The 13390-nt window shown below is 49.9% G+C and overlaps 1 protein-coding gene and 2 non-coding genes across 5 annotated transcripts in view; all 3 read right to left on the bottom strand.

The window, feature by feature from the left end:
- Positions 1–13390, bottom strand: part of SPTLC1 (serine palmitoyltransferase long chain base subunit 1) — a 46092-nt gene that overhangs the window by 14528 nt on the left and 18174 nt on the right. For all 3 annotated transcript variants that reach the window (XM_029919571.1, XM_029919573.1, XM_029919572.1), the window contains 3 exons: positions 10924–11056; positions 5123–5252; positions 3198–3287 (listed from right to left, as the gene is read on the bottom strand). In XM_029919571.1, coding sequence (XP_029775431.1) covers positions 3198–3287; positions 5123–5252; positions 10924–11056 — 353 coding nt within the window. The remainder of the gene's footprint in view (positions 1–3197; positions 3288–5122; positions 5253–10923; positions 11057–13390) is intronic.
- Positions 8344–8450, bottom strand: LOC115277156. The gene has a single exon (XR_003902262.1). It is a non-coding gene; the product is annotated as a U6 spliceosomal RNA (small nuclear RNA).
- On the bottom strand, positions 11545–11674 carry LOC115277175. Its single transcript, XR_003902281.1, has one exon. It is a non-coding gene; the product is annotated as a small nucleolar RNA SNORA18 (small nucleolar RNA).

Raw genomic sequence — 13390 nt, 5'->3', positions numbered from 1 at the left:
ACTTCAGCTCAGGTCATGATTTCATGGTTTGTAGGTTTAAGCCCTCATCAGGCTCTGTGTTGACAGCTCAGAGCCTGGAGCCTGCTCTGGATTCTGTGTCTCTCTTTCTCTCTCTGCCTCTCCCCTGCTTATGCTCTTTCTCTCTAAAACATAAGTAAATGTTTTTAAGAAATCATGTTTTAGAACATCTTTAAGAATATTATGCCAGTACTGGCACACAGACAAGTCGGTGACGCCAAACAGGAATTCCGGAATTATGATCCTGTAGTCTTTACGTCTTTCCTGCTAATATACACTTGACCTGCTCCTTATGCTTTGTATTTTGTTTCATGGCTTGGCTGTGTGTCTTCCACCGGCACCACTTTATTACCATAGCCCTAAATATGCAATTCTGGAATCTTCTGGCCCACTATCTCCCCCATAGGATTCTATCAGTCTGCAACACCCACAGAAACAAGGAGAGGAGACCAATACATCTCTTTTACTGATAATTTAGAATGCATCTAGATTTCCTCAAGAAACAGTGAAAAACACTTTAAAAGCAAGATATGTAATCCTTATTCTGAATCCTCATTCAATTGATGGGCTCACAGATTCAAATTTCAATGGCTGAATTCAAGAGTGGTTCAACTCAGGAAAATCAACTATACTAAACAGGGTGATGGAAAACCACATGGTCAACTCATCCCCTGATTCAGAGAAAGCATCTGACAAAACCCAAACCTCTCGTGGTGCAAACACTCAACAGATCAGGGCGAAGAGGGAATGTCCTCAACTGAGAAAGGGCATTTACGGAAAACCCACAGCTGATGGCGTTCTCGGCAGTGGCAGCCTGAGAACCGCCCCTCACCTCCTAGTCACATGGTGCAGGAGGGCCTGCCCAGAGCCATCAGGCCAGAAAAAGGAAGACAAGACGTCCGAATTGAAAAGGAAGAAGCAGAACCACCCCCACTCACGGATTACAAGAGTTTATGTATAGAATAAGACCCACAAAAATACTATTTGAGCTAGTAAGTCCAGCAAAAGTTCTGTGATATAAGATCAAAACACAAAATCAGGTGTATTTCTACAAACTGTCAAGACCCCCCCCCCCGATATCCCATTTATAACAGCAGCAAAAACAATAAAATACTTAGGAATAAATTTAACCAAAGAGATGTAAGACCTGTACAGTGAAAACCACAAAATATTGCAGAAAGAAATTAAAAAAGACCTAAAGAAATGAAAATACTCTAGTGCCCATGGATTTGAAGACTTAGTAAGATGGAAATCCTTTCCACAGCAATCTACAGATTCAATGCAATCTACAGACACAATTCAATCTTGATTCAATATTAAAATCTCAATCTCTAGCAAACCTCTTTATCAAAATCTTAATGGAATTTGTTTTTTTTTTTTTTTTTTTTTTTTTTTACAGAAATGGAAAAGTTGATCCTAAACTTCAAATGGAATTTCCAGGGACCTCAAATAACCATAACGATCTTACAAAAGAACAAAACTGGAGAACTCATGTCTTGATTTCAAGATTTACCGTAAAGCTACAGTAACTGGGACAGCGTGGCAGCAGCATAAGGATAAACACACAGACAAGTGGGAAGAGCCTTGAGAGTCTAGAAATGGTCACGATCTCATGGCTCGTGAGTTCGAGCCTGAGCAGATTCTGTGCCAATTGCTCAGAGCCTGGAGCCTGTTTCAGATTCTGTTCCCTCTCTCTGTGCTCACACTCTGTCCGTCTCTCTTTCTCAAAAATAAATAAAATGAGGGGTGCCTGCATGGCTCAGTCAGTTAGGTGTCCAACTTCAGCTCAGGTCATGATCTTGCAGATTGTGAGTTTGAGCCCCCCCTTCAGGCTCTGGGCTAACAGCTTGGAGTCTGGAGGCTGCTTCAGATTCTGTGTCTTCCCCTCTCTCTGACCCTCCTCCGCTCTCCCTCTCAAAAATAAACATTAAAAAATTTAAAAAATTATTTAAAAAAATTAAAAATAATAAAATTGAGCAAAAAATTTCTGCAAAGATATACAAATGGCCAATAAACACAAGAAAAGAGGCTCAGCATCATCAATCTTTTGGGAAATGCAAATCAACACCACGTACCCACACCTACTAGGATGGCAAAAACTGAAAAACCAAATGCGAACTGGGGCGGGTGTGCAGGCACTGGAGCCCTCCCCGCCGCTGGTGGGGACGGACGTGAAATGCTGCAGCCACCAGGGCGGACGGCGCAGCGGTTCCTCGGTAAGGTGCACACAGAGTTACCACTGAGCCGCAACGACACAGCCAGGAATGTACACAAAAGACCTGAGGACAGGGATTCAAATAAAGCCCTGTACACAAGTGCTCATAACCGCACTCATCACGAGAGCCAAAGAGCGGAAACAACCCGAACCTCCAGCAACAGACACACAGAATGCAGCACGGCCACACGGTGGGCTGGTACTTGGCATTCACAACGAACAGAGTGCTGATGTGCGCTACAAACTGGACGGGCCGTCAAATCACAGGGAGCGGGGCGCCGGGGGGGCTCAGTCGCTTGAGCATCTGACCTCAGCTCAGGTCATGATCTGGAGGTTTGTGGGTTCGAGCCCCACATTGGGCTCTGTGCTGACAGCTCACAGCCTGGAACCTGCTTCCGATTCTGTGTCTCCCTCTCTCTCTGCACCTCCCCTGCTCATGTTCTGTCTCTCTCTCTCTCTCTCTCTCAAAAATAAACATTAAATAAAAACAAAATGCAAGAGTTTTACAAAACACATACTGTATGCTTTCATTTGTAGGAAATCCCACCCAAGTCAAAACCATAGAAACAGAGAGCAGATCAATGGTAGTTGGGGCCAGCGCGGGAGGCTCTGACTACCAAGGCACACGACCGGACTTTCTGGAGAGACGGAATGTTCTGTAACTTGACTGCCGCGGCAGTGGTGGGGGCGTATAAATCTGCCAAAACTTACCAAACTGTAGGCTGACATTTTATTAGCATGTCAATCACACCTCAATAAAGTGGTTTTAAAACTCTGGGTCTCGACTCCCCTTTAAAGACCGGGGCTGGCGTGTGACGTTAACGCGCCCCCCGTTTGGTCCGAGTGTGCTCACGTGGCCTGCTGGGCAGAGCGATGCAGGCGTGAGGCGCCACGGTCGCTCGGAAACACAAGGCACGGCCGTCCGAGGGTCGCGCGCTAACACCCGGGGCAAGGGGATGCTCACCAGCTCCGGGAGGGGACAGATCGTCCCCGTGTTCATGTACAGGCCTTCCACTACAATGAAACGCCGTGTGACCCGAGCCTTCCGAGGGTTCTTTAAAAGAAAACAACAAGACATTTTACACTTCAGTAACTCCAAACACAGGGTCTGTTGGGTGCTCCCTAGCACGGCCACCTGACAAGATTTATTCAAAGAAGTAAACGGAGAGTCCGGGGGACTTTCAAGCCCAAGGGTTCAGACCCTGTTATTCTGAGACGAAGAACAGTGCTCTCTTCTCTCCTGGTTTTCAGTTCACACCATGAGCTAGGTGACCGCACGCGCGCACACACATGTGCTCTGAGAATGCTCCGAGAATGACTGAGAAGTGAGGCCCAACGGAACTTTCTGGGGAGATGGACGTGTTTCAGGTCACAAGGGAGCCTTCATACCTGGTTATTCACTGACCAAGATGTACGGCTACAGTCTGCTCACTTCAATGTCTAGGAAATTCATCTAAACTAGAAAGAACTGGGGTGCCTGGGGGGCTCAGTTGGTTAAGCGTCTGACTTCGGCCCAAGTCATAATCTCAAGCTTCATGAGTTCGAGCCCCACATGGGACTCTGTGCTGACAGCTCAGAGCCTGGAGGCTGCTTCAGATTCTGTCTCCATCCCTCTTTGCCCTTCCCCTACTCATGCTCTCCGCAAAATGAATAAAAGCCTAGAAACGACTGTGATGGTGGGGAGGCGGCGGAGGCTCTGGTGATATGGAATCGTCAGGATGGCGGAAACAGAGCTGAGACGAGGGGAGGGGCTGCATTACTGTGTCTCCTCTGAATGTGCCTCCGATTTTCCATGATCAAAACCTAAACAGACAAACCTGCTCTACAGCTACCAACAAGCAGATAAAATCCTGTCCTTCCTTACTACTGGGTCAAGTAAAACTCAACCGTGTCCTCATACAGGTGTGAGGCGGCTGTGAGGACACACGCCTTCCTGCCCCCCGCTGGCGGCACGCGCTCCCTGGCGGGTCTGCAGGTGCTGCGGGTGTGCTGGGCGGAAACTACACAGATCCATGGGGGGCGGGGGCACCATCTTTCTACTCAGATGTTTCTCACCTCTAAGCTTTTAATGGACAATCAGAAACTTAAATATCCGAGCTGGGCTCTCGGGGACATTCCTGAACCCACAGCAGAAATGCACAGTGGTTCCTGGCGCAGAACCACAGTCAGCACCACCCTCTCTGCCCAGGTTGTGGGGGGAGAGTGAGTGGGAACTCCACCAGGGATGCTCTGAGCACACTTCCGCCGCACTGCCCTCTCCGACCAGGACAGCACGGGGCCGGTTCTCCCCCCACCCGCCCCTCAGGGGTCCCTGCACACGCAGGTGCTGGGAAGAGGGGGTGTAACCAGGCTGCAGGGGGAGGGAGTCGTGCTGGGGAGTTGGCTCCCACAGGCGGCAGCTGCTCGGAGCTCTAGGGCGAAGGTGGAGGGAGGGAGAGTCACTTTGTTCATAAATTCATAAATGAGGATCTGCTGCCACTGTTTCTTCCCGCCGGCTGATACCGGATTTATCCTGATATAAATAAACCTGTTGTGAATTCATGACATGCATCCTGCTTGCGCCCTGATGAGTTCTGGTGTTATTTCTGCAGAGCGGAGAGTGAGCCCCCCCCACCCCCAAGGCCAAGTGCGTGTGGCTTCTCTCTCTCTCTCAGAAAGCTGCCTGGATTGCCTCCCCCCGGTTCTGTCGGTATAATTACAGCAACGATGAGGCAATTACAATCAGACCCGCTCGCTAACACGAAGTACATTTAAAAAGCAGGAATGTCCTCGCTTCATATCCAAATGCGATCCGCGGGTAGGTTTTCATGACAAATTACCATCTCATATATAATTTAGCTGGTTACAGAGCACAAAAGAACAGTGTAATTTTCTTCCAAAGCATCATACCTTTTGATCTTCGATCTCTTGTTCTTTCAGGAGTCGCTCCAGGTCCGCCATGTCATTATGCTTAAATAACTGAATGTCGCTACGTGACGCCTGTAATCCTTTCTGAATAGCAAAGCACGCAGCTCTGTCCCTGAGGAAGAGAGACCCGCGAGGCGGGGCTTAACAGCCTCGTCGGCATTCTTGGGGCAGCGGAGCCTGCTCGGTGAGCTGACCACCGTCCACCCGCCAGCCTGAGCGCGGCCGGCGACCCACGCCCACCGCGCCCGGCTCTGCAAGCCCTCCTCGCAGACCCGCCACACCGGCTCCAGGCCAGGAGGCCTACTCTGGCCGCACTCTAACCTCCCCAGAACCGGGGTGCAGCTTACTGTGGGCCGCACGTCAGTTTACTCAGCCATTTTCTCTTTCTGACAAACACAGGAAACCCTGGTGATCTGACCCCCCCGCCCCCACCTCAGGGGCGCCGCTGGTCTGACCGGCACAGACTCTACCGCACTCCGGGCAGAACTCTGGGTCCTGCAGATTAAAGCTCAGTAAGAGCTTCTAAACAGAGTTAATCGGGGAGGGAAGCGTTTCTGAAATTAAGGCGTATTATTTAAAAATATGTACAACGCTTCTTCTGCCAGGGTGGAACATTCCTATCTTCCCTATCTTTCCAAGTACAACCCCCACCCTGGGTTTTACATAGAAAACAAACACAAGGCGACTCTGGAAGGCGGAGGGAGATGGCAGACTGGCCGTGGCCTGAGAATGACCTGACAGGAGCCTCGGGGGCCCCTGACCCGGAACTGACGAGCCAGCCCAGGCCAGCGCCAGGGCCACGTGCGAGAAGCGCTCACGGAGCCTGCGCTGCAGCCAAAGGGGCAGGAAAGGGGACAGCCCGGCAGGCAGAAGCGACTGCAGCCCAACCACAGCAAAGCTGGGCCCCGAGGCACGGACCCTCTCAGAGCTAAAAGGCACCCCAACAGGGCCAGGGTGGCATCAGAGAAGGGCGCCCGGAGCTTCACCCCTGCGAGGGGGTAACAAGCGAGACCGGTGGGGGGCCCTGCGGCAGGGCCCCCGTCCTCCTCTCGGCTCGGGCTGCGTCAGGGGAGGCTGGAGGGAAAGCAGGACTCATCAACACCAGCGGAAATGAAAACGCCCCCGCCGTGGCGTCCATGGAGGCAGAACGGGGACCCTGGGCTTGCGGCCAGCAGTGACGCGGCAGCGGTGCCCCACCCCTCCTGGAAGACTGACGGAGCAAGACACAGTAAGGCATACGGTTTAAAGACAGCATAAGCTCTAGCAGCACAATATGAAACTGTCCTGGTTTCAGAGATCACTTGCTGAACCAAGTAGCAGAAGAAACAGAATGAAAGACAATAATCAACAAACGCCAGTCTGGAGAGGACAGATAACGTCAGGGACGATGATTCAGAGCAGTCAGGGGAAGAGCGCTTCAGTGGGCACTGACAGACAAGCCTAGAACGACGGGGACGCGGGAAGCTCAGCAGAGAAAGAGGAGACGCCAGGACTGAGAAACTCAGGAGCCACCCAGAGTGCGGTGGGGGGGGGAACCAGAGGACCGACAGATGTAGCAACACCAGTAGTCCACGTGAGCCCCAGAGCAAACCGACGGGACGGAAGAGCCTCGGGGGCCTGCACGGACGCCATGGAGGACGCCACATGTGGCAGGGGAGGCCCAAAGGAGAGAAAGACAGGGGGCCAAGAGGGACTCAAAGAAATAAGGGCTGAAAACGTCTCAAATTTGGCATGAAGCCGAATCCTATAAAAAAAAGCTGAGCAAAATTCATATGGGTAAACCCAAAGAAATAAATGCCAAGATTACAATAATGCTTCTGAAAACGATGACCAAGAAATAATCTTGAAAGCAGCCCCCTAAAATGACACCTTACATAGGAGAGAAAAATAACGGAGGGACAGATCAGATTTCTCATCAGAAACCATGCAGATCAGAAAAAAGTTTCAGAATATATTCCAAACATGCGGAAGAAGAGATCTGTCAACCAGGAATTCCGAAACAGGCCCAAATACCCTTCAGGACTGAAGGGGAGGTCAAGGCCTTCTCCGTTGACGGGCAACAAGGAGAATCTGTGCCCCGCGGACCTCCCTCCCCTAAAGCAACAGCAAAGTAAGTTAGTTCTCTACATAGAAAAAAATAAGAAAACAGAAGGAGGAATCTTATGATTATTCGGAAGAAGGAAAGAACACAGTAAAAAGTATGAACAAACACACTAGGTTTTCCCACCCTCTTGAGCTTTCTAAATTATTTTGGATGACTCGAATAAACATTACAGCACTGTCCCAGGGCGCCCAGGTGGCTCGGTTGGCTTGAGTGTGGCCCTTGATTTCGGCTCAGGCTGCGATCTCTCAAACAGTGAGATTGAGCCTTGAGTCGGACTCTGTGCTGACCGTGCAGACGCTGCCTGGCGGGGGTCTCTCTCCCTCATTCTCTGCCCCTCCCCCACTGGTTCTCTCTTCCTCTCTCTCTCAAAATAAATAAATAAACATAAAAAAAATTACAACGCTGTCTAATGTGGTTTCCAATGATGTATATACAGAAATACCGAAAGCAATTATAAGGTGCCTGGGAGGGCTCAGTCAGTTAAGCATCTGACTCCTGATTTTGCCTCAGGTCATGATCTCACAACTCGTGAGTTCCAGCCCCATGATGGGCTCTGCGCTGACAGTGCAGAGCCGACTTGGCATTCTGCCTTTCTTTTTCTATCTCCAAATAAATAAGTAAATAACATTAAAAAATAAAACAATTATAAGCAAGGAGAGTAGAAGAATGTAAAGAAGGTACAGGTTTCTCTACTTGAACTGGTAAAATGACGAGACCAACAGTGTGACAGCTGATGTGTGTACATAATGTCATGTCAGAGCAATGACTAAAAAATGAAACAAAAACTATGCAAAACAAAACACTGGAAAGCACCATGGATAAGTAAACATGGGATTCTAAAACATGCTCACTTACCCCAGAAAAGAAAAAAACCCCAGAAAAACAGAAAAGATATAATAAGCAAAAAACAAAATGCCCTCAGAAAAACAAGAACTACTTTAAATGTAAATGTCCAAAACACACAATTTTTTTTCTTTACAAGATTTTTTAAAAATTCAAGTTAATTAACATATAGTGGACTACAGGCTTCAGGAACAGAATTTTGTGAGTCATCACTTACACATAACACCTGGCGCTCACCACCAGCGCCCTCGTTAATAAAAACAAGGGATGCGGCACGACTTGGCGTGTCACCCTCGCACAGGGGCCGTGCTGAGCTTCTCCGTGTCACCCCAACCTTAGCGTGTGCACTGCCGAAGTGAGCGCCAAAACAGACCATTTAAAGAGAGACTGGCAGGGAGGACTAAACACGACCCAACAGCATCCAGCCTATAAGAAAATACACAATACTGATGTAGTGAAAGTATGGATATCATGTACGACAGACGTACCGGGAGAACATTCACCAGAGAACCAGAAGTGCCTGAGTTAGTATCTCACAAATTAGACCTTGGAACAAGGAAAGTGACCAGTAACAAAGAAGAACATTATACACTAATAACCAGGATCAATTACCCATGAAAGCTTATCTTGGCCATGCACCGAACAACAGAGCTACAAAGGATAAGAAGCAAAAACTGATCAAAGTGAAATGAAAAGCAGACAAATCACAAGCACAGCAACTGTAGAAGCACCAGACGGAAAACCATCGGCAAGGGGCGATTAGATCTCAACAGCGTCATCAGCCAACAAGATGGAGTTGTCATCTATAAAACAGTCCGCGGAGCACTGGCAGAATATTCTTTTTATAAGTGACCAGGGAACATATTCCTACACAGACCACATCATGAGTCTTAACACAAACTGCAATAAATTTAAAATCTCTAAACACTTGGAAACTAAACACAGCTTCTAAATGATCTGTGGGTCATAGAGTCTAAAGTAAAATAAAATACATTGAACTCAATGAAAATAAAAATAAACACATCAAAATGTGTGGACAAGAGCACAGCAGCGCCAGAGAGGAAAATGCAGAGCGCCAATGCGTCAGGAAAGAGGAAAAGGCTCACGTCAACAATCAGAATTCCCAACCAAAGAACCCAGAAAAAGAAGAGCAAAAGAAACCAAAACAGAGCAGAATGCAGGAAATAATACAAGAAACCAACAGGGCTGAAAACAAAAATACAACAGAGAAAATTCAACAAAACCGGAGAGCTGATTCTTTGCAAAGATAAATAAACTTGACTGCGTCTAGCAGAAGGGACTAGCAGGAGACAGATTACCAGACAGGAATGAAGGGTCGTCACTTCCGGCTCTGCAGACGTCAGAACAAGGATCTTTCATGAAGAACGCTACATACACACGTTTGACAATGGAGAAGAAATGGACCAATTCCTTGAAAAACACAACACCTCAACTCACCAAAGGGACACTGATAATTTGACCAGCCTCGTAAGTACCAAACAACTGATTTCATATTTAAAATACTTCCAAAAATTACATCACCATGCCCAGTTGTTCTACTGGAGAATTCTACCAAATAAGGAGTTAACAACAACCTTACATTTCTCTGGAAATTACAAGAGGGAGCGCTTCCCGGTAGATCTCACGAAGCAGTCTCCCGATGCCAAGACTAATGTCCAATAAAAGTAAACACCACCAGCCATCAAGGAAATAGAAACTAAAACACAGAAGGTATCTTTCACACTTGTCAGAATGGCTAAAATTAAAAAAAAAAAATAGCAACAATGCCAAAAGCTTCTGAGCATGTGGAGAAAGTAGATCACTCACATGCGATTTGCGGAATGTAAAACGGAACGGCCACCCTGGAAAACACCTGTCAGCTCCTTAAAACAACGAAGCATGCAACACCACGGGCCCCGCAGCGGTCCCGGCAGCGCCCCCCCCAGGACAGAAGACCTCCCTCGCAGGAACACCTGCACACATGCTCACAGCAGCTTCACGTAGGAGCCTCCGGGCTGGAAACGACTCCAATGTGCTAACAGGCGAGTAGTTCAACTGACGACGATTTCTCTACCACGGAAGCCGGCTCTGGGATCAGAGGGAATGAATTCCTGATCCAACCTGGTCCTGCACCTACCGAGCATGACTGAACAGCGGAGGCCACTGCAGGAATACGCTAGTCCAGACCACTGAACGTGCCACAGGGGGCAGGCATGGGGAGTCTGAGGCGAGCAGAGGGCCACACGTGAGCGCACGGGGACCGGAGAAGCACAGGGACTTAGACCGCAGTGAGAGTGCCCACGTGATCATGGATTCCCACCACCACCAGACTCCTCTGGCCTGGGAGCTTCCCCGCAGAGGTGATGTGTGAGCAGGGTGAGCAGGAGCAGAGAGGAGCAGCGATGTTCTAGGCACAGGAATGGCGTGTGCAAAGGCCCTGCGGTGAGAGGACACGAGTGTGTGAGGCTGACAGGCCACAGCATGAGCGCCCGAGGAGAAGTGGACAAATGAGCCTGAAAAGGTCATCTGGGACGCAGCGGTAGTTTGAGCGACCACGTGGGTGGTGACCGTGGACTCTCAAGGACACTACGCTGTCACCAAGCCGCCGAGGGAAGGAGCCTGCTGGCCTTACTCACGGCAAGTCTGGCCTCCTGGACATCAATAAATAAAATCAATGAACAATAAAAAATGCTTTGGGCATCCTTCTAGTGATGGTCTTGCCAGTTCTGTGCAATTGCTTCGCTGAAGTTACTATGTATTTATTTACCCAATAAAAGTCAGGACCATGGAAGGCGGATGACCTCGCGCCAAGGAACCCTCCCGGGGGAGTACTCACACGAACACGATGTCGCCTCTCTTGGAGTAGGCGGGGATGGCGCTGGCGATGGTGGCGAACCCGTACGAGTAGATGATGGCCTCCTCGGTCTGCATGAACTTCGCCAGGCGGTCTTCCAGGTCCAGGTGCACATCTACGGCGAGACGTTCAACCGTTAACACCGCTCCCGATGCTCTTATTTTATTTAAGTCAATAAATTTTTATTTAAGAATTTTAACATGTGATGGATTCCTTCCACTCCCAATCACCGTGGTTCCTGAGTCAGAATCACCATCTTCAAAATAGCCCTTTAATAAGGTTTTTTCCCAGTCCGGTTGTCACCATCAGTCCAGAGTTCTCTCCACCGGGCTGCTTTAATCTCCACTTGAATGTGGACATACTTCAAGAGTCCTCGCCCGTAGTCTCTGAGATCCAGTTTTCTTTTTTACTTTAGGGCCACGTTTAGGGTCAGAGTAGATGATCTACCTGGTCCTCAATTTCAAAACACCCTCTAAACGTGAATGAGCTCAAATCATATTCGCCCCTAAGTAGCACACCCCAGAACTGTACCGATTCCTGGGATTCCCCGATACCTAAGGTTTAAACAATCTGACCACTAGGTCCTCCAGTGTTGTAGCAGATAGGTGTCTTGTAGTTCTTTCCACAGATCTAACACATAGTTCTGTGAATATAGGAAACTACACACATACTCTATGAGGCGTTTCCAATGATGTAGGTCTACAGAAAAAGCCCCATCGGGACAGACCTCAACCCAATGCTTTAAAGAAGAGAAGAGAGAAAGCAAGGCAAGCAGTGTAGTTAATAACACTGTGACCTCACATCCAACGTGAAACCGTCTCCGCATTATAAATGAACTCGGGGCCGAAACCATTTCTAAAGTCTGTGGATGGATCACTACTCATCTGGCCCCGAGGCTGCTGCGGGGGCAGCGACAATGCCGGGGCTTGCTTCTGTGTCGGTCCAGCGTGGCGATTCAACGCCCAGTGACGTCACCTGCTTTAACTTCCCTCAGCCCAGCACACCGCGGCTTCACCGTGTGACACGCAACTCTATTAAAGCCTTTTAGCAGAAGGTACCCAGCAGACATCAGGACGAGCGAGCGCCAGCTCTAGAAAGGAAAGTGGAAGAGGCCCACACGCTCGGCACCAAGGCGGTGCCGTCTACCACTGCATCGAGACTGCCCGTGCACCAGCCATCGCCCAGCAGCATGGACCCTCCTGTCTGAAAAGTCGACGGGGACCTCAAGCGTATGGCACAGAGAGAAACACGGAGTTTTCCAGAAGCTGCTGAAGAAGCCTGTCGGTTAGCAGTGGGAATGGACTGCACTCGCTACACAGGCACCTTGCTCTCCTGCCCCACTTCTTACAGCCGCTCGTCTTCCCTGGCTCTGCCGTGAGGCTCCGGGCCCCGGCACGGAGGGCCCAGCGAGGTCGAGAAGCCGCAGTGCACTGACCAGCTTCAAACCTGCAACCCTCAGAGAGGCCCAAAAATGAGGCATTCCCCAGGAGAGAGGAGAACTTTTTAAACTTTCTTTAGCTCTTTTAACTACAGCAAGGCCCGGGCCTAGAGAACTCAGTGTGGCCGCGTGCCCAGCGCAAGCACTCGGGAGCGCTACGGCGAGCGTGGGGCCAGGCCCGCCAGCCTTGGAGCTCCAGGGGAGAAAGGGAAATCACAGGGAGTAAAGGCAGACTCAGAGGCCACAGAGGGGAGCCGCGGCACACCGGCGCGGGGCGGCCATGGCACACCGGCGGCCGTGGCACACCGGCGCAGGGGACCTGGCAGTCTGGGCAGTGGCAGGGGGTCCAGATGGGCCCTGGTGAGATGGTGCGGAGGGCAGCGGCTGGCCCGACAGAGCTATCCAGCCCACGCCGAGGCTGCACGGGGGGAGCACCCCCCAGGGGCCTGCCCTCCACTGAGCACTGGCCTCCCAGAGAGCAGAGGAAGGGGGAGAGAGGCACGAGGCCTGAGTGGCTAAGATCCAAAAGAGGATCTACCCTCGCCAGTTCAGGCCTGACCAGACTAAATGCACCCACCGCAGGGACAAGACACACGGTCAGTTGTCAGGGTAAGGCTTCCACCACCTTCCAGATGGGATCAAGTGAGCTAAGTTAGTGCAGCCATAGGAAATAAAGAACCAACCTGTCAGCACATCTGAATAAAGTGTCTCAAATCGTAAACCTACTCGCTGGTTGATCAGGGACAAGCTAATCTTATCAGGATGCTTTTTAATTAGTCAAAGAAAAGTAAGCATTATAGAAGTTTCAACTTCACAACGGATTACGTTTTGAAAAGATGGGGGCGTGTCCAATAATCTTCTCATTCATTTATCAACCGTGCAGTGACTATCCCATGAAGACTGGGGGTCGGACAAGCACAAGGTTCTGGGACCTGACAAGGTGACAGGCCAGGAGAGGCAGGGTGCGGTGGGCTCAGGGGAGCGCAGGGCGCGGCGAGCATGGAGGGGGGC

Source organism: Suricata suricatta, chromosome 13 (assembly GCF_006229205.1).
Source record: "Suricata suricatta isolate VVHF042 chromosome 13, meerkat_22Aug2017_6uvM2_HiC, whole genome shotgun sequence".
NCBI lineage: Eukaryota > Metazoa > Chordata > Mammalia > Carnivora > Herpestidae > Suricata > Suricata suricatta.
Note: the sequence above shows the minus strand (reverse complement) of the source record. Positions and strands in the feature narration are given on the sequence as shown.